The sequence below is a fragment of the Nicotiana attenuata genome, unplaced genomic scaffold, assembly GCF_001879085.1.
Source record: "Nicotiana attenuata strain UT unplaced genomic scaffold, NIATTr2, whole genome shotgun sequence".
In the NCBI taxonomy this organism is placed as follows: Eukaryota; Viridiplantae; Streptophyta; class Magnoliopsida; order Solanales; family Solanaceae; genus Nicotiana; species Nicotiana attenuata.
Window position 1 is genome coordinate 26730 of NW_017674571.1, and position 25861 is coordinate 52590.

Sequence of the window (25861 nt, forward strand, 5' to 3'; positions counted from 1 at the left end):
ACGTATGTTTCAAGGGGCTGAGTATTTTCTGCTTCTTCCCCTGTGTCACCTGGTTGCAATATAAGAAAATTGAAAAGTAGAAGTCCACTATTGAAGGCCATCAAAGCTTTGCTTTCGAAAATATAATTTTTTGAGTTTGTTAGCTGTTTGGATTGGGTGTTGTTCCAATTGATTGCAAATATCAAAGGGAGTTCAAGATTTAAAGCTGAAGTGATTTAGAGTAGATTTGAGCAAGATTTGAGTTAAATTTCAGAAAAGACGCAAGGAAGAAGACGAAGTCAATTTTTTGTATAATTTTGCGTAATCTTGTATAATTGTGTATATGAGTGTATAAACACATCTTATACGCTTTTATACACCTTTATACAAACGTCTGTAGACGAACTTCTTCCACGATTTTCAGTTGCAATTCTTGTTCAAAACCAGTCCAAATCTCTATTAAATGACTTCAAATTTTATATACAACCTCCTTATACTATTTCTAACAAGTTTAAATAATACCCACTCCATAATTCTCACGAAATCAAATTTGGAATTTAAACCCACATAGTTAAGCTTGTTAAAAATCTAAATTTTCACTACCCAAGTGGATTTGGCTTGTTAAACTAATATTTGAGTCACAGTTACTGATTCGAAAGTTAACTTAAAATCTTGAGCAATCTTTTCTTTAAATAATAATTTCGAGAACCTATTAGAGTTGAATGTTCAGTATTAGCCTATTATATTTGGGCTAATTGGTTATAAATTAAAATATGGGCTATAAAATTAAAAAGTATGAAGTCCAATTGTTCTTATGTGAAATTTTCCCTATTAAGAACATGAAATATTCTTTTGACAAATAGTGTTTCTTTTTGTTTCACAATTGTTTTTAATGCGAGTTTAATAAAATGAATTAGGAGTAATTTCATCTTCAAAAACTTTTAATTCAGTAATTTTTGACGCATAATATAAATATATTTATGTAACTCACTAAAAGTTTCAACCCATATTGATCTAAATTCATAAATTTTAAATAATACAATAATTTATTGTCAAAAACCTCAAAAATTATACATGTCAAGTTTAAATTCTAAATCCGTCCGTTTTAGAATTCAAATGAAGATCATCAAATAAATAATAAAATAAGAATACAAAATTTAATACAAGTTACCCCAAGTAAGATTTAAAGTTACAATATTGGCACGAAGAAAATACATCAACATTCATAAACAGAAATACAATTCATTTCTGCACGTTTCGAGTTCGAATCTTGAAAATAAATAAATTACTGATAAAGCCTGAATCTGATTTAGTTGGACAAGTTGGTATCGAATATTTTTTTTTGTTTTTCATCCGGTGTCCGGTATTCGTCTTGGAGCCCAACTATATTCAAATTCGTGCCGCATAGGGTCCCATTCGGGGGAAAGCTCGAACCCGAATCTCTGATTAAGGAAGGAACAGTCTCTTCCACTACACCATATCCTTTAGTGATAAGTTGGTATCGTATATCATAAGTTATAAATAAATAAAAATTAGGAGTAATTTGTATTTTGACCAACCAAAAGCAAAGTAGCTAAATGCATCTGTGGTCCGCAGCAGCAGAGAACAACAAAACACACAAGACACAGCCAACTCCAGTAAGTGCACTTCAACACCCCGCGCCTTCTCTCTCTCTCTCTCTCTCTTCTTCAATTCTTTTTCTCTCTCTCACAGCCTCACTGAATCCCCCTTAACCCCCCCCCCCTCCCCTCTTATACACAGGTAGATACAATCAAGAAACGACCATTATAGGACGATTAAAAAAAATGAACTAGTCTTCTTCATTTCCTAAGAGATATTTGGGGTATATATATAATAATACTAGTACTGCTTATGTATAATAGAATTTTGCTTGCTATTTTACATGCATTATATCCGTAGGATTTTTTACACGTTCATGCATCAAGGAGAATAAGTTAAAGAACTTGGTTGTGCGTTTTCTCCACGTTTATATATCCACTTGTCTAAGGGTTTTTCCATTTTTTTTTTTGTATTTCTTCTTTTTCTTGGTCAAGTTTAAAAATCTCAGGTGTTCTTGGAATTGTGATGTTTCTGTATTCAAATGTTTTTATATAACTTTTGTCTTTTTATGTTAATAAATATTGAAGATCTCTCACGTGGCGTTTTGTTAATTTTTTGTTGCTTTATGTTGGCTATACCCTATGCTTAAAGCTAAAAGCATAGTCTTTTTAATTGCCTCTTTTGTTTTTGGTTAAATGATGTTAAAGATTAAATCTTGAAAAGGTGGGTAGGAGAATGGGGGATTGATCTTTAATATTTTTTCTCTTTTTTCTTAGACTTATAAAAATATTATCATTATGAATTAAACTTGCTGTGAGGTTTAAGAGTGGTTTCTAAAGATTGTTGTTTATTGTACCACTTTTGAACAATTTAGCTGAAACTTATGGCTAACTAAAGAGATTTTAAATCTGAGGAGAATTCATTTTGGGGTGTGTGCAGATTATTTTGGAAGCTCTAATTTGGCTGACTGAAAAAGATGCCATTTTAGAAATGATTTGTACTGAGATTAATGATCAATTATTGGGTTGGAAAGATTTTCCAAAGGGGCTTAAAGTCCTTCTTCTTGATGAAGACTACAATTCTGCTGCAGAGATGAGATCAAGGCTTGAAAAATTGGACTACATAGGTTAGTTGTAGCACAGTCTTCGAAAAATACTTACTCGCACCTTTATCCTTTCTTGTTCATCCCTTTTTAGTATAAATTTTTTGGTCAATTACTTGCATTCTGTTTTCCATAATTGTGGCTTCTAGTTTTAGGTTTCATATGGAAATACCTTTTGCATTTATTACTGAGGTAAATAGAGTTTTCTGTTCCATGTTTTCTATTTTAAGATGAAAAGCATTTAAGTGATTCATGTTTCTTGCTTTTGCCTTTTCCTGGAATGATGCTGATGTCCCTTTACAGAAATGGCATTTCAAACTTTCTTTCTATGGTTCTTGCTAGTCTAATCTATTTTTGTGTTGTTCCAAAATTTGGGACAGTTGGTTGCTTCACATTAGCAAACATTGAGTAATTTACTGCAGAATACTCTGAATTACTGGTGTAAATTTTTATTAATAATGTTTTTCACTCTTCTTTCTTTAACTATTGAGAAGGGAACCTTGGGGTAACGGGTAAAAATGCTCTCATGTGACCAGGAGGTTGCAGGTTCAAGCCATGGAAACAGCCTCTTGCAGAAATGCAGGGTAAGGCCGCGTACAATAGACTCTTGTGGTTTGGTGAGAGCGTAGTGCACCGGGCTGCCTTTTCCTTTAACTATTGAGAGTTATAGTTGAGGCTTCAACTTTTTGTATGGCTAGGATGATATTTTGCTCAAGTCCTTAGCTTGTTATTTGTCCCAAATTTTTTGTGTTATTTTTCACTGCTTCTTTTGCTATATCTTCTGCTTTTGAAGAGGTCATGGATTTGTATCTATTCGTAAATCTTCCTGAAATTTCATGTTTTTGCAGTTTACTCATTCTGCAATGAGAATGAAGCTTTGTCTGCAATCTCAAACAAATCTGAGTGCTTTCATGTTGCCATTGTGGAGGTACTATAGTTTCATTTTTGCTCCTCTCTTGAAACTTTCTCTCGTTTAAGTTCTAATAATACAGTTGAGCTAGCTCGTTGAAGAAATAGTATGTGGTGTAAAGCAGCAGGTCGATACTATTCTCAAATAATAATTCCATTTTAACATGTAAATGCTATAATTGGGAATTTAGGCTATTATATACCAGCTAAAACAGTAGGCATCCCTATTGATATTCGATTATACAATAGTTGATCAATAAAAATTAAACATAGGTCAGAATGTTATACTAATTGTCGATGAATTTGTCTATCATTTGACACAGGTAACTACAGGCAACAGTGATGGAGTTCTCCAATTTCTTGAGAGTGCCAAAGATCTGCCAACAATAAGTGAGTGTTATACATATCGAAAATAAGTGCTGTATTGCAATTAGACTTGGTTTCTGCAGATATGATGATAGTGGTAGAGTTGCAAGTGCTATAATCTTAAATTTTGACTTGTAACACAAAGAAAATTACCTATTAATGCATTCTAAGTTTTTTCTGATAACTGTACTTGTCTTGAAAGATTTTAAAAGCTAAAATATATCTAATAAAATTTTGCTTACTTCTTGCAGTGACATCAAATATTCATTCCCTTAGCACAATGATGAAGTGTATAGCGGTGAGATTTGGGGCTCAAGCTTTCATTTGAAGCACTTTTTAAGAAAAAAATGAAGCACTTTGTTTTCAGTAATTATGTAAAAAAAAGTTGATTGTGTTGATGTATTGCAGCTTGGTGCAGTCGAGTTTCTTCAGAAACCATTATCAGATGATAAACTCAAAAATATCTGGCAACATGTAGTTCGCAAGGTTTGTTGCGAAGACTTTACTGGGTCACCTTGTGATTCTTTCAAACTATTACACTTTTTATGTGGAGAGGACATCCTGATCTTATTGGTTGTGGCAGGCATTCAATGCTGGAGAAAAAGATGTGCCCGAATCGCTTAAACCAGTAAAAGAATCTCTTGTTTCCGTGCCACAGCTACAGCGAGTAAAGAGTGCACCAGATGACAAAAGTTCAAATGAAACGGAACCTTTTACCTCAGTACCGGACAACAATAATGAACAGTCATCAGGCTGCGATAAATACCCTGCTCCATCAACCCCACAATTGAAACAAGGAGTGAGGTCAGTGGACGATGGTGATTGCCAAGATCATACTATCTTCTCAACTGAACAAGACAGTGGGGAGCATGATGGGGACACTAAATCCGTCGAAACTACTTTTAACAATACAGTTGCTGAGAGTACTGTCCAAACAAGTCCTCCTGAGCAACGACAGACAATTGTGAAAGAGGAGAATGGTTCATCTCCTCATCAAAAGATGGAGGCTGATATTGCTATCTCTTCACCAAGTAACAACTGCCCTGACAATAGCAGTAGTCATTCTGCTGAACCTAGTAAAGCATCTGCTCCCCATAGTTCAAGTGGGACTAAAACCAATAAGAAGAAGATGAAGGTAAGATGGAAGAAATGGTGCCTGTTTCTCATAGAAATATAATGATGGTAATTATGTGTTCAAAGTTCCATAATATTGTGGTCCAAGAAAGCCATTTTTTGTTTTCTATTGGCTCCAAAGGTACAAGAATGCTGTTTTCTGACCTCAGTTTGATTTTTTTCCTAGTTGCGTAGGTTCCTCATGCATTTTTGTGTTTGAAGGCCTGAAAAACGCTTTGTGATTGCTTCTCTAGTTCAACAATCATGTGGTCTTTTGTTATTTTTCTCTTCTTCTTTAAAGAAAAAAGGGATGAGATGTAGATATATTAGATGTGGCGTGGCGCCTGTAAGATGAATACGGAGCTCATTTTGTTATCTCGAAGTTTTAACTTCTCAAACTGTGCATGAAACATAGCAATCAGTATATGACTCTACCTAGATTTGTCTTGGGATTTCAACATCTAGTATAGTTGACTGAGCAGTAGTCAAATTATCCTGCATATGCGGGAGTTTGAATCAATTGATTTAGGGGAATAAGTTTGGTATCTTTTTCTGATTCAGGTAGATTGGTCACCTGAACTACACAAGAAGTTTGTTCAAGCAGTAGAGCAACTTGGTATTGATCAAGCCATTCCTTCTCGAATACTAGAGCTGATGAAAGTGGAGGGTATAACGAGACATAACGTAGCTAGCCATCTCCAGGTTTGTGAGTTATGCTCTTTGTCAATTTATTCTACCTTTTCTTTTGAGTTGTTTCCAATGCTAAAAATTAAATATTAGCCAAACAAGACTTTGTCTGTTGTGGAAAGGGAACATTTGAAACCTGACCTCCTAATGCAGTAAAACAAAAAAGGGCCAGCAGACCCTAGCCTTTTGCATTTAACGGTCAGAAGCAATTTGGCTGAAATGTATTTTAACGAAAATGATCAACATTTGGGAAATAATATACTCACTAAACCTTGGCCATTTTTAGTTTATTGGCACCTCAAGTTAGATAAATGTTGGTATGATTTTCTATATCATATGAGGGAGCATAGTTAAGCAGTTGAGCTAAATATAGCTGGATATGGACATATGCGTTCGCTTAACAATAATAGTGTCTTTTACTTTCCAAGCAGAAATACAGAATGCATCGGAGGCAAATTTTACCAAAGGAAGTGGAAAGGAGATGGCCTAATCCACAACCAAGAGATTCAGTACAAAGGAGCTATTATCCTCATCATAGACCTATCATGACCGTCCCACCGTATCACTCTAATCATGTTCCGGCGGTTGGTCAATTACATCCTGCTTGGGTACCACCGGCAAGTTATCCTAATGGTTTACAAGTATGGGGTTCACCTTACTATCCGGCATGGCAGCCTGCAGATTCTTGGCACTGGAAGCCTCATCCAGGGGTAAACATTTTTGTTCTCAGCTGAATTACTTCCTTCTAGCTTGGCATGCCTATATCGGTGGAAAACTCTAGGATTTAAACATAATAAGTTCAATAACTCATCGTAGTTTGAGATGGATTCAGAATTTAATATTTGTTGAAATATAAGTGACTTTTTAAGTATATATTTATACTCCGTGTCAAAAACACTGGGTTCAGTTGAAACTATGGTTTATTCGATCTGCCTGTTTGAGGTCGAAGAATACCAAGCTGAAAAACCCCATGTCTTGTGATAATGCAGCTGCATGCTGACGCATGGGGCTCCCCTGTCATGCCACCATCATTTGGATCATATCCGGCGTATCCTCAGGTGAATACATTTGCAACACCACCTCCATCAGATACTTTTATACAGTTACAGTGATGTTCTTGAACTATTTAATGTGAATTCACTTCTTGCATTGAGTTCTTCTTAATGGAACATGAGTTGGATTATGCAGAATGGTGGAGTTTACCGGCCTAACGGAATGCAGAATAGATATAGCATGCTAGAGAAGTCATTTGATCTTCACCCGGTAAGTTTGTCTCAATAGGATTGTTATGGATATCTTCATAGATTTTGCATCCTATTTACGACCAAGGAAGTTCTTTATAGATATACTTGTACTAAGAAATTTTCATATTGAGAGTTTCATTTTTCCATTTTGGAACTAGAAAGGAAAAACACAACGTAAATGGTTTTTAGCTTGGCCCTAGAATTCCTTTGATAATAGCGTTTAAGCTACATTACGACAAGTTAAAAGAATTTTATACTTATTTAACCGAAATGTTTAATTAGTCGTAACTATTAGTGTCTCACATTAGTCCAATGAGTGGTTGTTGTCTCTTTATAAGGTGTTGGTCCTCTTGGACATCCTTACCAGAGTCACAATTAAGATTTCAAATTTATGGGTTGAAATTCATACTTGTTTAACTTGGTTCTAAAGTAATAATTCGTACATATTCAGTGAATTCTTAAGGATTTTAATCAAAATTATTGGGTTCGCCCGAACAGTAGACAAAAAGCTAGCTTCGTCCGTGATCCTTTCCTTGTTAGTTTTTTAGGCACGCTTAGGCCTAAGGTTCATTTATAGATTATCGATCCACCCTTACACGCTGTTCTATAACTATTGTTGGTTTCCTAGTACATTGATAGTGTAAAAATATTTAGCTTCAGCATATAAAAATTAAACATTTTCAAGATTGTGAGTAATTTTTATCTTTTTTTGGATGTTGCTTGTGGTGCAGGCTGAGGAGGTTATTGATAAAGTAGTGAAAGAGGCAATAACCAAACCATGGTTGCCTCTTCCTTTGGGCCTAAAACCTCCTTCCACGGAGAGTGTTCTTCACGAGCTTTCAAGACAAGGGATCTCAACCGTCCCAACACAAATCAACGGCTCTCGTTGTCGGAGCTGATGTGGCAATCATTTTACTTTGTTCTGGGTCCCACAGATCCATCCCAGTTTTTTTCCGCAATAACTTTGATTGGCCCACGCAACCATAAGAAATCCAGTACCCTGACCCGACCCTGACAAGGCAGAGGGTTCTGATTTCTGAAATGAATAAATGAATGGCAGAGAATGAGCCACGTGTATGGTCTTAATTTAAAGGCCGAAATGGGGCTGCTGTAAATATTGGTTTCTTCCTTTTTGTAGCCCAATTTTGGACGTTTGGGCTGCTGAGTGTGCTCTGTGAATTGTTTTTGAGAATAATGGATTGGGTCATTTTGGGGATGTATGAATGAATGTGGGGCTATATTCGTACTTGTCAACAGAAAAGTTTCCAATAATTGACCTAATACAAACAATTGAAACTTACACCAATCTACAGTGATGGAATGAGAGTATGAAACATAACCATTAACCATTCATCATATGATATATGTGTTCTCTTTGGTGGGATATTTCAGAAGAGACGGATCCAGAATTTAAATTTTACAGATTCAAGTTGAGTTCATATCTACTATGTGTTCTTATTTTAGATATTCGCGCTAAAAATATTGAATTTAGATGAACCAGGCACTGCTACACTGGATCTGTCCCTGATTTCTGTAGTTGTCTTTCTCACTCCTCGAAAATTGTGAGATAATAAAAGGAATTTTTACCTCCTATACCAAAGGTTAACACCTTATTTATTTTAAATAAATACCATTTAAAAAAATTATATTCTATAGATACCTTTTAAGGTTTATAGCAAAATATTTAATTTTGGTTACCTCCTAGCCCTAAGCCACTAAATACGCTAATCAGTTACACTATTTTCTTTCTCTCTCTACTTTGATACATCCCATTCTCTTTCCCCATCCCATTAAAACTCCTATTGTACGTTTTCACTCCCGGGTCCATAATCAAACCCTCCGACCCTAAAAACCAACCCTACAAGGATCGATTTTGATAACTCCAAGGCTATGATTTCTGATGTGTAATTTCGGTCATTGCTGAAGACTCTAGAGATTCTTCTTCCTCCATATGGAGTATTAAACCCTAAACCCTTCCGTTGCAATTACAATTGCAGAAGATCTTCCTTGCTTGCCTTCAAGAACTTCGAACCATTGAACATTATCAAGGACCGTGAACTTCTCTTTGATAGCGTCCTTAAGAGAAAGACAGATTCTTCGTCCTTACGTTGCAATTACAATTGCAGAACATTATCATGCTGTATTTTCATGTATTTCATTGTATTCATTGTCTTTTTTTCATTGTAATTCAATGTATCTCGTTGTATTCCATGTATTTTATTGTATTCACTGTCTTTTTTTCTCATTGTATTTCAATGTATCCCGCTGTATTATATGTATTTCATTGTATTCACTGTCTCGCTATATGCCATGAATGTATTCATATGTTTTTTTTAATTAATATAATTTATGTATTTAGATGTATTATATAATTTCTCTAAAGATTGTTATGTTTTTGGGTATTTTTCAGTTGAGAATATTTTTTATAACTGACAATACAAATTTTGTGTGTTATAATTGAGTTTGTTGAGTTATATTAGGAGTATATTATGTTAATTGATTCACTTTCCATTTTAAAAAACAGTGTAATCCCCTATTTCACGCCGTGAATACAGTCGAATACAATAATCTGTCCAGCTGTAATCCCATGTTTCACTCCATGAATACAGTCGAATACACTCGAATACAACAACTAATTAGCTGGACTTCCCTGATTCACGCCTATTTTTGCTACTGTATTCATGAATACAATAGCTTAAATGCATCAAATACATCTTATAACCACAGAAAATGTATCTATAATCCGTAATATAGCAAATGGTATCTATAAATGGCTAATTACTACTAAAAGATAGTGCTTTATGAGAATTTCCCATTTACAATGGTCAAGTACTTGCATTAATATGTTTAAATCCATACGCAGAATATTTTTTTGTTTAATCATCCGGTATTAGCTACCTATGGCGTGACTGGTTCAAATTTACATCGTGTAGGGACTGTTTTAAAAGCGGAGGCGTGAGGCGAGGCGTTTAACCTCTGACGAGGCGAGTCGTAAGCCCTGAGACATGGGGAGTAAGTCCCACGGATCTTTAAATTTTACTAATTTCAAGAATTTTAAGATAGTATAAAATAAAAAATAATTATAAAATTACATTAAAATCACAAAGTAATAACAAATAATCTACTTAAAATATTTATAAATTATAATTCAACTATGAATGAGTTACTAATGAATTCTCTTTTCTTGTTTTTTATTTTCCGTCTTTTTGAGCCGAGGGTCTATCGGAAACAGCCTCTCTGCCCTATCGGGGCAGGGGTAAGGTCTGCGTACACATTACCCTCCCCAGACCCCATTATGTGGGATTTTACTGGGTAGTTGTTGTTGTTGTAATTCAACTATGAATGATACGAAAAGTATGTACATATATCATAATATACAAATTAGCTGCAACGTCGTTACAATTCAAATATTAAAAGTAATGTATTCGATACGAAATCTTATATGTATCTCTTAAGGAGTAATAAATCTTGAAAGAATTTCGATATTATAATTTGATATTTTTCTTAAAATACTCCTTCTATTTAATATGCTTTCTATTTGAAAGAGAATTTATATAAAAACATAATTCACAATTTAAATATGATTCTCTAGCATCATTTATTTTTAAGTTTCAACGAGTTAATAAAGTGACACATAATTCACCATGCAATACCATGATAACTAATTATTTGTAAATAGTTACGAGCTAATACTTAGATATTAAGTTAATAAGTATTGTATCTCGTACACGTGAAAGAAATAATATTTAAAAAAATAATTATAAAAACTATGGACTATTATATAGTAAAGACATAACAAAAGTTAATAAATAAATACCTTAAATGAAATACTTATTTAAAATTTACTATCATAGCAGTCTTAGTGGATAACATGCAATAATTTTTATTTTAATTATGACATAAAATACTCGCAACTTAATGATCTGTGATTAAGAAAAAAGTAATTTTGAACAGTCAACGATTTATTAAGAAAATTTGAGGATTTACAAGGTTAGTTACATAAAATTGCATAAAATTCTATTAGGCGAGCCCAGTACGCTGGGCGTTGGGCGTGTTCGGAGCGTAAGCCCCGATGGCCGAGGCGTAAGTCTCACGGAACTAAGCCCCACACATAAGCCCAGGGGCGTTTTACGAGTGCTTGGCCCCGGGGCGAGTCCCGGGCGAGTCTCAATTATGCCTTTAAAACAGAGGTAGGGACCATTTAAAGAATAAGCATTCACAATCAGGAATTTTTCTATTAAAATTTGATCCAAAACCTTTGGTAAAGAGTTAAAAGATCTCATCTATCCGAGAATGTTACAACTATAAGGACTACAGAGGAACATGTTCTCAGAAGGAATTTTTACATTCCTATGCCATATTGGAAACTATATTACCCTTAATATTTAGGTTTGATATAATTACATTTAGTATACCTAATTACCAATTATATACCATAGTGGTTTTTAAGGGTATTAATTACACTCCTAATTTAATGGTACCGTATATTCCTTCTAATACTACTCCCCCCACGTTTCTCTCTCCAATTCCCACACCTTCACCCACGTTTTCCTCCCACACCCACGATTTCTGTATCAAAATCCCATTATTTCTTCCATAGCCAAGGCTTTGAATTCGAATTTGGATTTTCAAAAGACATTGTTTGTTTGGATTGGATGTTGTTGCAAAGAATTGAGAATTCTCTCTACGTCTCTCTCTATCTCGCAATCCCAAATTTCAGTAATATAAGAGGAAAGGAAAAGAGAGCAGCAATTCCACCATTGACAGCCATTAAAAAGCTTTGAAGCTTTGAATTCTAATTTGGATTTTCAAAAATCATTATTTGTTTGGATTGGGTGTTGTTGTAAATAATTGGGAATATGGTTTGGAGTTTATATCTCAATTTTGAGGGGTTTTGGTGAAGATTAGACTTGGTTTTGGCTGAATTTCATATTGAAACTCGAAGAAGAAGAAGAAGAAGAAGAAGAAGAAGAAGAAGAAGACATGACATGCATTATATTGCAGAAATTGTAGAGAAATTATAGAAAAATTGTAGACTGTTGTTTATTTATTTTTGAGCTTTGTGTTTTTGTATTAAAAGTTTTGATGGGAGCTTGTTATTCCACTTCGTCTATTTTGGAGCTAACTTGTGCAGAGGAGAAGATGTTTTTTAAGTTTTAAATTCAAGAAAGTATGGTTGTATTGTATTTAAAGAGGCGTGAATTTGTAGAATAGGTTGAATGTGAGGAATGAGTCAAATAAGACTCATAATGGCTTGTTTTCTATATTTAATCTACAACAAAACTACATATCATTTGAAAATTAATATGAAAATACAGAATTTCAATGTTTCTACAAATTATCTACAAAATTTCTTAGGAAGATCTATCCCTTCATCATGTTTTTTTGGATTTCATATTTAGCATAGCAGTTTCGTAAGGAGTAACAAGAGCATATAGGGAATCACAGAATTGTAGCATAATCGGAATTTTCGACATAATTGCGTTTTTTGCAGAAGATTTTTAGAAGCTTTTGTCGTTTTTGATTTGTGAAAATAGAAAACAAAGCATCTACAATCAGAATACAAATAATCTATAATTTATCAACAAAATATCTACAAACTGGGTACATTGAATTTTAATATCCCAATTCCCATTCAATTGTAGCATAATTGGGATTTTCGACATAATTGTGTTTTTTGCAGAAGATTTGTAGAAGTTTTAGTCGTTTTTGATTTGTGAAAACATAAAACAAAGCATCTACAATCAGAATACATATATTACAATTTATCTACAAAATATCTACAAACTGGGTACATTGAATTTTAATATCCCAATTCCCATTCAATTGTAGCATAATTGGGATTTTTGACATAATTGCGTTTTTTTAGAAGATTTGTAGAAGTTTTAGTCGTTTTTTATTTGTGAAAACAGAAAATAAAGCATCTACAATCAGAATACAAATAATCTACAATTTATCTACAAAATATCTACAAACTGGGTACATATTTGGACTCGACATGCTTCCCCTGAAATGTATGTTTCACATTTTTGATACATATTTTTGTCCAAAACAGTACTAAATCATCCACTTAAATACAATTTTTATACAATGTTGTTCAACTTTCATACAATAGGTAAATGAATAAAAGAAAAATAAATAAACAACAGTCTACAATTTTTCTACAATTTATCTACAATTTTTCTACAATTTCTGCAATATAATGTATGTCATGTCTTCTTCTTCTTCTTCTTCTTCTTCGAGTTTTAATCTGAAATTCATCCAAAACCAAGTCTAATCTTCAACCAACCCCTCAAAATTACTCCAAACAATATTCCCAATTATTTTCAACAACACCAAATCCAAACAAATAATAATTTTTGAAAACCCGAATTTGAATTCAAAGCTTCAAAGCTTTAGATCGGTNAATGGCTGTCAATGGTGGAATTGCTGCTCTCTTTTCCTTTGCTTTGTATTACTGAAATTTGGGATTGAGAGATAGAGAGAGATGTAGAGAGAATTCTGGAAACAGAGTGTATCGCAAAAACAGAGTATGAAAAATTTGAAACGAAGCCGACGATAATTATGAATGTGCGTGATTTGCGTTGTGGAAGATCTGAAGAATATTTAATTCCCAATTTTTGCGCGCTTAAATAAGGAATCCTACAGCTACAATGATTCCTTATTTAATGCATTGTCTATATTTTGTAGGAATACTATTAGCATGAAGGGTAATTAGCAAACTATGAACATATTTGGTAATATAGTTTCATATATGGTATAGGAAGAAAAATTTCTCAGAATCTCAGTTAACACGATTAGGAAAAGGCCTAGTGCAAAGAAATGGAGCAAGTGTACAGATAGTCATTTTCAAGGATGCTATTTAAAGATTAGCCAGTAGTTATTTTGTCATAAAATTTTAAACTAAAAATCTTAATTTCAGGACAGTTGAAAATATTTGGTCCTGAAAATTTGACCTAAAAAACTAAAATTTATAACTTAATGGCTAATTTCTAAATAGCAGCCCTTAAGAGTGGCTACCTGATATCATTTCTACCCAAAGAAAGTTGGCTTAAAAATGTCCATAATCATATCTTAGCCTATTGATTATGAGAAATCAATGCTTCTAAATCAAGCATAGCTTTTTCCTGACTTTTTTGTAGAAAAGATTCTACCTCATAACATTGCCCTTGTAATTCATTTGTCGAAAACTCATAGTAACAGAGTCAAAAAATTAGTTTGACATGTACAACACCAAACATTTTCCTTTTGGAGTGACTATAGTTTCTAGCAAATTCTGGGAATATGCCACAGTGATGAGAACCAAACACTAGAGGAAAAACGTTGACATTACTTGGTCCACCAGCAGAACTATATGGTTTATTAATTAATATGTTTTGCTAGAAAAACATACACTACTGGCCTCGATTGACAAGATTGTCACAACATGGTCGGACTTATTCAATGATTGAGTAAGATATACTTTCATTTTCAAGCTTTTGATTGACTTATTTTCAAATTTCTCACCAGCCAAATGCCAATAACATTAATCTTGACCTACCAAATGGGCTCCTCCTTCAGCTTGATCTAATTGTTTAGTTCTTGAAACCCAAGGCAATAAGTTTTCTTAGTACTCATCGAATAGGATAGAATATGGTAATTTTATCTGGTCCATTTGTTTTATCTTATGTTTGATGCAACAGAAATGGCATAAAATGATGAATAATACTCTTTATCTGGCATATGCAAGATATAAAGTTGGAACATTAATGTAGAATTAATATTCTACCCTATCTCCTTCATTTTGATGTTAAGAAAATCGTATTCACACTCCTTTACGTCAAATCAATACATATATAATAAATGACGTTCATTAACTAAAATACATTTATATCTGAACGAAAATTGATTGTCAGTGCACGAACAAATACAATCTTAAATTCGTTAGATTTAATGCAAAAAAACTGTATTATTAATTTGAATGCACCTTGGCCTGCCCAACGGAAACTGTAAGCACTACTAACAACAACACCCATTTTCAAGGACTATAATATAGCAAATAAAAGTTGCATTGACTTTAAGCAATTTACCGATTAAATAAAGATATCATTGTCGACTTAAATGTTATTTTAGTTTAATAAAATAAAACAATGACATGTAGCAGTACAAGTCTTATCTTTAGCACCGTCCCACTTTTGCTGTCTTTTTGTGGCTCAACTCACTTGTCCTTATTATCAGCCTTATTTGGCTATTTAGAAAGAACATTGATTTTCACACTTAAAAAAGGTTTCATTCCGCACTCCTCTTGCTTTCTAATTAGATTCTAACTTCATAACTCATAAAAGGCTTGGTTCACCGTGGCGACTTTACGTGACGACTCCTCTATTCGTCATACGAAACAACGACTCAAAAAGTTACCAAAAAAAAAAAAAAGTTTTCGTAGCGATTCTTGTCCGCTTTCTGTGTGGTGACGTTAGTCGCAGAAGGGGACCCATAATTTGAAAGTGGTGTGTATTATTGTCGAATAAAATTTGAACAAATGTTGTAATCGAAATTGAACCCAGACAATGTACCAAAAGTCATACGCTAAATCTATTAATGCTACTATTTAAAATTTGAATCTTAGGATTATGATGACCCAAAAGGTCATTTTGTGTTTTAGAACTCGATTCTGCGCTTTCAAGTCTTAAAAAAACTCTCATTTTTATCCTCATCGATTTGCGTGCGCAGTCCGGGCGTGTTTCCGGAAAGCTTTTATGTTGAAAGTTGATGAAGATAATAAATTTTGCCTTAAAAGTTGATTTTAGTTGACTTCGGTCAACATTTTGGGTAAACAGACCTGGACCCGTATTTTGACGGTCCCTATGGGTCCGTAATGAAATATGGGACCTGGACGTATGCCCGGAATCGAATTTCGAGGTCCCTAGCTCGAGATATGAATTTTTGTTAAAAATTGAAAGATTGAAAATCTAATGATTTTAAGAATTTGGTTAATGTTTTATCTTGTTGGTATCGGGTCCGTATTTTGGTTTCGAAGCCCGGTACAGGTTCATTGTGATATTTAATACTTGTCTGTGCAATTTGGTGAGAAACGGAGTTGGTTTGATGTGATTCAGACGTCTGGTTGTGAGTTAGAAGTTTTAAAGCTTTCTTGAAAATTTCATTTGATTTGGTGCTAAATTCGTAGTTCTAGGTGTTATTTTGGCGATTTGACCGTGCTAGCAAGTTCGTATGATGTTTTAGGACTTGTGTGCATGTTTGGTTTGGAGCCCCGTGGGCTCGGGTGAGTTTCGGATAGGCTACAGGATGTTTTGAACTTAGAAAATATGGTGTGTTTGCTGCAACTGGTGTTCTGATGCCATGTGCTTCGCGATCGCGAAGCCATTCTCGCAATCGCGAAGGGGATCTGGGCTGGGGGAGGATTTTACTCTACGCGAACGCCGGACTATGGTCGCGAACGCGGAGCACTGGGGGGATTGCTCTACCCGAACGCAACCCGTCTCACGCGAACGCGTGCTTTAACTGGGCTGGGTAGGGGAGATGAAGTAACTCTACGCGAACGCGAACCCCATCTCGCGAACGCGAAGGTCAGGGGGATAGACCTTCGTGAATGTGTTCAGTTACTCGCGATCGCGTAGGCCACTCAAGCCCTGCTCTTCGCGAACGCGACAATGTTCACGCGAACGCGATGAACACTGTCGCCCAGTTCATAAAACAGTCCCAAAATAGGACTTAAGCCATTCTTTCAAATTTTCAAAAGCTAGAAACCTAAGGGCGATTTTCAAAAGATAATTTCTTCCCCAAAGTGTTGGTAAATGATTCTAAACACTTTCTTTCAATTACCCATTGTCAAGAAATTTCAACCAAAAATCTCTGTTCATGGTAGAATTGGGGTTTTATGGGTAGAAACTAGGGTTTTGGAAAATTGGAGATTTAGACCTCGAATTGAGGTCGGACTCGAAAACCAACTATATAATCGAGCTCGGGGGTGAATGGGTAAATGGATTTTGGTCTGAACCTCGGGTTTTGACCAAGCAGGCATAGGGTCGGTTTTTGACTTTTGGGGGAAAGTTTGAGAAATCTAAATTTATGCATTGTAGTTGGTTCCTTTAGCAATAATTGAGGTTATTGAGTTAACGTGGCTAGATACGAGTGGTTTGGAGGTGGATACTAGTGGCAAAGCGGTAATTGGCATTGAGTGGCCTGCGGAGCGAGGTAAGTATCGTGTCTAACTTTGACTCGATGGATTAGGAACCTTTGATTATTTGCTATGTGAAATCCATGTGAGCGGCGTATAGGTGAGGTGACGAGTACCTATGCGCCGCCAATTTACCTGTTTTGCTTGTTTCTTTCCCGTTCCTCTCACATTGTCTCATTTCCTATCATAACTGATACATGCTTTACTTGTACTTCCATGCTTAATTGTTACTTGTTAGATATTGTTTCTCTTTGCTGAAAGTATTAGATATTTCATAGTTTGTGCCTCCTATTATTTGCTTAAGTGGGTTATTAGTACTTTCAAGGCATATTCTAGATTGGTCTCGCTATGTAGTATTATTTGAGTAGATTCTATGTTGAACAAGGTCTTCTTTTTGTTCTTGGTTTAGTTTGGTATTTATTTGTCGTAAAGGCCTTGTGATCTAGATTGTTGATTTGACTGTGTACATTGAGTGCTTGGTACTGATATGGTAGAATTGGGTTGTACGCCGCAACAGGTGCAATAAGGGAGGAGTGTTATGGTGGAATAAGGGTGAATATGTTTATACGGTGGGATCGGGTTGCACGCCGCAACAGGTGGAATAAGGGTGGATTGATATGATGAAATAAGGGTGAAATTACGATATTGATATTGATATATGGTGGAATCGGGTTGCACGCTGCAACAAATATATTATTTACTGTTAATGATATTCTTATGGTTGAATAAGGGAGGACTATGTGTTGTCTGGTGGGATCGGGTTGCGCGCCGCAATTACCTATATGTTTCTATTTATTGAGTTGCGTTGTTTTCCGATATTTTGTTTAAACTGGTAGGATTGGTAATTCTGGACGACACTGGTTTATCTTCGAGGTTGTGGTTGTCATTTCCTGTTGGCTGTCTAATTTTTGTACTATATTTTAATTATTCTGTTGTTATTATATACTGCATACAAGTTTTAGTGTAGGTGACCCGCCTTAGCCTCATCACTGTTTCGTCGAGGTTAGGCTCGACACTTACCAGTACATGGGGTCGGTTGTACTGATACTACAGTCTGCACACTGTGCAGATTTTGGAGTCGGTCCTAGCGGCGGATATTAGCGTGCTCGGATTGGACATTGTTGGAGACTTGAGGTACGGTTGTTCAGTGCCCACAGCTCCTGGAGTCCCCACCCTCTTTTCTTTTTAGCTGTATAACTTCATTTAGACAGCTTGTACTTATTTCAGACTCTTATGTGTATTACTCTAGAAGCTCGTGCACTTATGACACCAGGTTTAGGGAATTGTAATAGACTTTTGGTTGTTTAACTTCTTCATTTATACTTAGAACATATCTGTTATTTCCATTCGTTATCAGTGTTATCACTTAGACTGTTAAAAGAAGCAAATTTTTCTAACGTTGGCTTGCTTAACAAGTAAAATGTTAGGCGCCATCACGATCCAGGCGGTGGGTATTCCGGGTCATGACAAGTTGGTATCAGAGCACTAGGTTACATAGATCGCACGAGTCATGAGCAAACTTAGTAGAGTCTGGAGGATCAGTACGGAGACGTCTGTACTTATCTTCCAGAGGCTATGGAGTTAGGAACAGTTTCACTTTTATTCTTCTCTGTCGTGCGGTTTTTATTCTATCATTGCTGATTGAACTCTTCTATTCTGTTCTATCGCAGATGGCGAGAACACGCACCGCATCTTCAGTTGAACATCAGCCAGAGCCCCCAATGGCAGCTCCTACGAGGGCAGAGGTCGATGCCGAGGCAGGGGCATGGCTCAGCCCAGAGCTCGAGCAGCAGCACCAGTAGCGGAGCCTCAGGTGGAGTTTGATGATGAGGTTCCAGCCCAGAATGTTCCTGCCAGACCAGCTCAGGTCCCGGAGGGGTTCATAGCGACCCCAGTGCTTAAGGAAGTTTTGGTTCGTCTAGTGGGCCTTATGGAGAGTGTTGCTCAGACCAACACGTTTCCTGTGGCACCAGCTGTCTCTCGGGATGGGGGAGGAGCCCAGACTCCCGCTACTTACACTCTGGAGCAGATGGCTCCCCAGTTTCAGACTCCAGCAGCTCAGCCATTTGGGGTTGTTTCGCCGGGTGTTGCAGCACAGGCCGGTGACGGATCAGCGATGCCTTCTGAGGCTTTGTAGAGATTGGATAGGTTTACCAAGCTTTTCCCAATTCACTATGGCGGTACATCTTCAGAGGATCCCCAGGACTATCTGGACAGTTGTCATGAGCTGTTACAGAACATGGGGATAGTGGAGACCAATGGGGTCGACTTTGCTGCATTTTATTTGTCAAGTTCCGCCAAGAAATGGTGGAGGGATTATATGTTGGCCAGATCGGTTGGGTCGCCGGCTCTTACTTGGGACCAGTTCTCTCAGCTATTTCTTGAGAAGTATCTTCCTATCACTCAGAGAGAGGACTATCGGAGGTAGTACGAGCGTATGGAGCAAGGTTCTATGACTGTCACTCAGTACGAGACTCGATTTGTGGATCTGGCCCGTCATGCTATTTTTCTGCTTCCTGCCGAGAGAGAGAGAGAGAGAGAGAGAGAGAGAGAGAGAGAGAGAGAGAGAGAGAGAGAGAGAGAGAGAGAGNAGAGAGAGAGAGAGAGAGAGAGAGAGAGAGAGAGAGAGAGGAGGTTTATTGAGGGACTTACTCAGCCTATCAGATTGCAAATGGCTAAGGAGACTGGGAGTGAGATTTCCTTTCAGGCGGCAACCAATATTGCCAGGCGAGTCGAGATGGTTTTAGCTCAGGGGAGTGGTCAGGGGTCTGATAAGAGGCCGCGTCACTCCGGTGGATTCAGTGGGGCCTCATCTGGACTTCAAGGTTCTTTTGGTAGAGGCCATCCTTCCAGGACGTTTCATTCAGCGCTCCAGACTTCCCACAGTGCTTCAGGGAGTCGTGGTCCTTATGTGCCTCATTCTGGGTAGCTAGCTTACATTGCACCGCCAGCTCCTATCAATGCACCTCCTATTCAGAGTTATTACCATGGTCAGCCGGCCAGTTCGAGCCAGTCTCAGTTTTAGCAGCCACATTATCAGGATGGATGTTTCGAGTGTGGTGGCTATGGGCATATTAGGAGGACCTGTCCGAGATTATTGGGCGTTCTGCCACATCAACAGAGTTCTCGTGCCATGATTCTGGCACCAGGTGCACCACCGCCCGCTCAGCCAGTTAGAGGTAGAGGACAGGGAGCCAGAGGTAGGGGTCAGACCGCTAGAGGTGGAAGTCAGGCTGTTAGAGGTGGAGGCCAGCCAGCAGGAGGCCGTCCTAGAGATATAGTTCAGAGTGGTGGGGCCCAGCCCCGATGTTATGCTTTTCCAGCCAGGCCTGAGGCTGAGTCATCCGATGCTGTTATCACAGGTACTGTTAAAAGAACTAAATTGTTCTAACATTGGCTTGCCTAGCAAGTGAAATGTTAGGCGTCATCACGATCTCGACGGTGGGAATTCCGGGTCGTGACAAGGATATCTATCAATTGTCACGACCCAAAATTCACTAGTCGTGATGGCACCTAACTCAACCCGCTAGGTAAGCCAACTAATAACTCTTCAGGTTCAATAATATTAATAAGTCAATTAAGCAAGAAGTTATCTGAATCTTATACATTTTCCAAGGACTAGTAGTACAAATCATGAGCTTCTAAAAATAGAGTTTACAAAGCTGATATGAAAAAAAAATACATCTTATGTTTGAAAAGTACATAAACAGAGTTTTATAATCTAAGACTACCGTCAACAAGAGGCAACTACAGCAGGAATGCAGGTACACCTTCAAATCCAGCAACCATCGAACACACCAACTTCGGCATCCGGAATCTGCACGCAATGTGCATGAAGTGTAGTATGAGTACAACCGACCCCATGTACTCAATAAGTAACAAACCTAACCTCAGAATGAAAGTAGTATTGAGCTGGAACATAGGTCGGGTCCAACACCAATAACCAACAGCAGTTCATACAACGCAGAGCATATAAACAAGGAAATAATCTCAGAGATAAAAATGTTCATCTTTTGCATAGTTTTTCGAAAATAGTTCCGCTTTTCAGGAACATCAGTGAAAACCAAAATCCTTTACCGAAATCGTTGAAAAATACGAGATAGTTTGAAAACTTCAATTTTTCCCAAAAATCATTTCCACAATAAATAAGATGTTTCAATTTTTCTTTCCAAATAGCAAGTGTGAAATACCTCTCTATGTCACATATCAATGTGTGTAAAGAAATCATGAACGACGTGATACGTATAATATGAGAAAGAATGCATCTCTATGCATGTATGTCATGTATGCATACCAGTGCCATGTATCCCAGAGTTGAAACATGAACTCACACTCTTCACTAGAAATGCTCAACCACTCGGTACTGTATATGGCTTATACGGCCCAGGGAAGATCCATCCCAGAATATATACATCACTGATCATCAGTTACTCAGTACCGAGGAAAGGCCATTCCGGCTCCATGGAGAAGATACATCTCCAGGTATATATATGAATTCTCAACCACTCGGTACTGTATATGGCTCATACGGCCTAGGGAAGATCCATCCCGGAATATATACAAACATCACTGACCATCAGTCATCAGTACCGAGGACAAAGGCCAATCCAGCCCCATGGAGAAGATCCATCTCCATGCCCAGGGAAGATCCATCCTTGAATATAATCAACCGCGTTTACTGGGGGTGTGTGCAGACTCCGGAGGGGCTCCTTCAGCCCGTGCGCTATCATAAATCAGAATAACCGTTGCGGCGTGCAGCCCGATCCCATAACTGTCACTCATAATTAGGTTCTCGGCCTCGCTTAGTCATCAATCTCTCCAGTCTCACCCACGGGCTCACAATGTTATGAAAACTGACCCGGAACAATGATATGATGTATCAATAAGTAACAACTGAGGCTGAGTTACAAGCAATCCAATCCGAGTTACAAGCAACTGCATACTTAATTAGCCAAGAACTTTCCATTTGATCCCATCCAAGAGAAAATCACTATACATCACATGCTCCTCACGCCAATAGGAAATATACATCTCTAACCGTGGTAGAAACCATCAAGAACTCTCCGGATCCTTGTGTTGAAATTTGCTTCAAGAATCGCCTCAATCCGAGCTTGGAAATGTCAAAATGAAGCCAAAATCGCGAACCCTTGTATTTATCATTCTGACTAGCACTTCCGCATTTTCGGTCAAATTGTCGCATCTGCGACCACCGCATCTGCGATAAAATCTTCGCTTCTGCGACCACACTCACCAGCCGACCCCTCGCACTTGCAGAACAATTTCCGCTCCTGCGCACTCGCAGGTGCGACTTTCCTCAAAAATGGGATGACCTCTAGACAAGACTTCTTGCTCTTCTGCGACCAATTGTCCGCATCTGTGGACTCGCATCTGCGCCCATACTTCCACAGATGCGGAAACACCAGAACCAGCAAAATACACTTTAGCCAAAATTTCCAAAGTGCTCCGAAATCAATCCGAGACACGCCTGAGCCCCCCGAGACCCTGTCCAAACATACCAACAAGTCCCATAACATAACACAGACCTACTCGAGGCCTCAAAACACATATAACAATATCGAAACGACGAATCACACCTCAATTCGAAATCATTGAACTTTGTAACTTCAACTTCCATAACCGATGCCGAAACCCATCAAATCACGTCCGATTGACCTCAAATTTTGCACACAAGTCACATTTGACATTACGGACTAGCTACAATTTCCGAAATCGGAATCCGACCCCGATATCAAAAAGTCCACTCCCGGTCAAACTTTCCAAAATTCCAACTTTCGCCATTTCAAGCCAAATTCCACTACGGACCTCCAAATCACGATCCAGACGCGCTACTAAGTCCAAAATCACCCAACGGAGCTAATAGAACCATCAGAAATCCAATCCGAGGTCAATTACTTATAAGTCAAACTTGGTCAAACCTTTCTAATTTGAAGCTTCTAGCTGAGAATCATTCTTCTAAATCAATTCCGAATAACCTGAAAATGAAACCGACGATTCACATAAGTCATAATACATCACACGGAGCTACTCATGCCCTCAAACAACCGAGCAAAGTGTAAATGCTCAAAACGACCAGTCCGGTCGTTACATCCTCCGCCACTTAAACATACGTTCGTCCTCGAACGTGCCCAGAGTTGTTCCAAAAGCCATCAAATCGCCATGTAAACTCATTATGCACATACCCGGGGGTGATCCCACATCACCCTATCCCATATAGGTCTGATAACACAACATGACTGAAATTTCTTAATCCAACCTAGCCCATAAGCCTTAGAATCCAATTTTCACATCTCCATAAGATCAGAATCTCGCATCTACATACTGTATTAGTCTGAACAAGCTGTATCCAACCATAGCCATAACTCAAGATAAAATCACATGATATACCACATAATTCAAACACTCATAGCGATAATTTATAATCATAGTAGCTGCTCAGAACAACCCAATACCAGTAATAAACCTCTTATCAAACAGAGCCTCATTCTAACAGCTTCACACACTACGAACGACGAAAGAAACATGCCGAAACTCATAACCATTTGCCAGATCAACAAGTTGTGGAACTCCCTCTCCTTCGATAGGAACTACAACAAATTTCTAAGCCGATCAGCATCAATATCCTTCCAAATATACCGCAATCAGATCTGATAGCCCCATTCTAGGTACGATGACCTCATCCCATCTAACATAATCAATCTAGTGACATGACACATCAATACATCTTAAAGCCATAACCCGCGCAACCCGTGCACCAAATAACAACATTCCAAATGTACTCAATCCTAAAAATGCCTCAAAATAGAGGATTGTCCCGCCAGCTTAACAAGTACCATCACAACGCCACGCTAAGAGCCCAGCACACACCGTAGAACCAAAAAACACGAATCCAACACAAAGGATCATATCTCAACATAACTCCGTTGCAATGCGCGACCCTATCCAAACACTAGGCCATATTATATACCCCAAGCCACCCTGCTCAAAATCAATGACCACGTGCAATTCAACATCAAGTACCCAAAGTGCATTACCATAACTACGGGGAAGCAAATGACACAATGCTACACTAGCCTGAAAGATCATAACCATTACGCAACCAATCATGCAATACCCAAATACCCATCTCGCTCAAATTTTGCTGTAAAGCCCAAATAGAACCGTACCATGTGTGCATATAACCAACGAATCACAACTCTCTGTAGCATATTAGAGTAACTAACAGATCATCTCAGAACACGAATAAGCTTAACAACAACCGAATGGCACATCCCTCAATAATAGCAATATGGAGCCAACCAATCCGACTCGGTGCAGAACACACATCCATATCGGGCCTAACAATGAACCCCATATCAACTCTCGTCACCCACAATAGATAAATAACCCTCCAAAAGTCCACAATGACCGAATCACAACACATACTATCTTCTGACTAACCCTGGCTACGTTTCATAGTCCATAACCACGAAATAATCTACTCATGAGAACTCCCAGTCTCCAAATCCATAGAACACACGAATCATCATATCTTATCTCAACTCTACCGCCTGAATGTCTAACACTTCTCCATTACACGATTATCCCACGAGGAATACTCCTATAATTCTTCTGTGCCAAAAGCAAAATTTGAACACCAGCAGTCAATCAAACAAGAGAGTGCCGCAATACCAATGAAGTATCCATAAATCAAACACGTTGCTCCTTCTGAAATGTATACTCTCATCAAGCCATACTAGATAGTAATACATTTACCTAGTAATCTGAAACTGTCCATGCTGCCTAAGGACTCATGACCTTCCCTTCAAAACTGAACCGTGACCTTACACGTGCAAATCTCAATCCTACACAACACACCGCATATACTATGCCATCATACGAAAAATACGAGAACTTCGCAATCTACTCCGAGTTACAAGCAACTGCATACTTAATTAGCCAAAAACTTTCCATTTGATCCCATCTAGGAGAAAATTTGATAGGTTTTCAATATCTTTGCCTTGTGTTTTGATGATCTAACAAACTTAATGTCAAGAACCAGATAGGGAACCTGACTCACTTGGATTACACTGTATCTAACGGATTCCAGCCAAATGTGAACTTGCTACAGTTTCATGAGGTAGGAACCCAGACAAGGACCTGATACTCTTGTGGGTTCCTCACGGCAGTACAAAGTCAATTGGACACAGCTGGAAATGAAGATTATGCCGCACTGCACTGTTTCCAGGCCCACTCATTCTCTGACCAACTCAAGTGCTCGCATCACTTCAAGTGATCATTCTCAAGGTGTACCTACAATGAGTCTATACAAAGCATCATTCAAGTTACTCAACTCAAGACAATCTGGGCGGTGTGCACAAGAACCAGATCAGGAACCTGATTCCTTAGTACTTCTCGGGCAGAAGTCCAAGTCAACTATACAGCTAGAACACAAATGAGTGACTGATCGCAACTGTACAAAGAGGTACACAACAAGGACCTGGTCCCTTAGGGTTCTCTGACAGAAGTACAAGTCAACTACAGCTGGACAGCAATTGCAGAAGGTGACTGACTGCAACAGTGCAACAGACAATGCAACAGTCACTTCCCATTGAGATTGGACATCACTAAGGATGTCTTGTGTAGTATAAACCTTATGCAAGACACAAGTTTCAGGTTCCAACGCTTGCAAACTCAGAAAAGTAAAATATTCTCTGAAGTGTTCAA

The 25861-nt window shown here is 37.7% G+C and overlaps 1 protein-coding gene across 5 annotated transcripts; it reads left to right on the plus strand.

The window, feature by feature from the left end:
* Positions 1 to 1537: 1537 nt before the first annotated feature.
* Positions 1538 to 8260, plus strand: LOC109218919 (two-component response regulator-like APRR2). Of its 5 annotated transcripts, none has more exons than XM_019383313.1 (12): positions 1538 to 1616; positions 2479 to 2665; positions 3490 to 3569; positions 3874 to 3940; positions 4168 to 4214; positions 4325 to 4402; positions 4500 to 5051; positions 5591 to 5731; positions 6148 to 6426; positions 6706 to 6774; positions 6905 to 6979; positions 7692 to 8260. In XM_019383313.1, the coding sequence occupies exons 1-12, from the start codon at positions 1557 to 1559 to the stop codon at positions 7857 to 7859; spliced, it is 1803 nt and encodes a 600-aa protein (XP_019238858.1). In that variant the 5' UTR covers positions 1538 to 1556; the 3' UTR covers positions 7860 to 8260. The 5 variants fall into 5 exon arrangements, with proteins under 5 accessions (XP_019238858.1, XP_019238859.1, XP_019238862.1 ...); XM_019383314.1 differs by lacking the exon at positions 1538 to 1616 and adding an exon at positions 1663 to 1822; XM_019383317.1 differs by lacking the exon at positions 1538 to 1616 and adding an exon at positions 1664 to 1740.
* Positions 8261 to 25861: the final 17601 nt, after the last annotated feature.

Excerpts from the sequence above, each read along its gene's own strand:
- LOC109218919 (XM_019383313.1), top strand. The coding sequence starts at position 1,557 with ATGCATCTGTGGTCCGCAGCAGCAGAGAACAACAAAACACACAAGACA. Across the intron at positions 3,570-3,873 it reads TTCATGTTGCCATTGTGGAG|GTAACTACAGGCAACAGTGA; the intron begins GTACTATAGTTT and ends CATTTGACACAG. Across the intron at positions 6,427-6,705 it reads ACTGGAAGCCTCATCCAGGG|CTGCATGCTGACGCATGGGG; the intron begins GTAAACATTTTT and ends GTGATAATGCAG.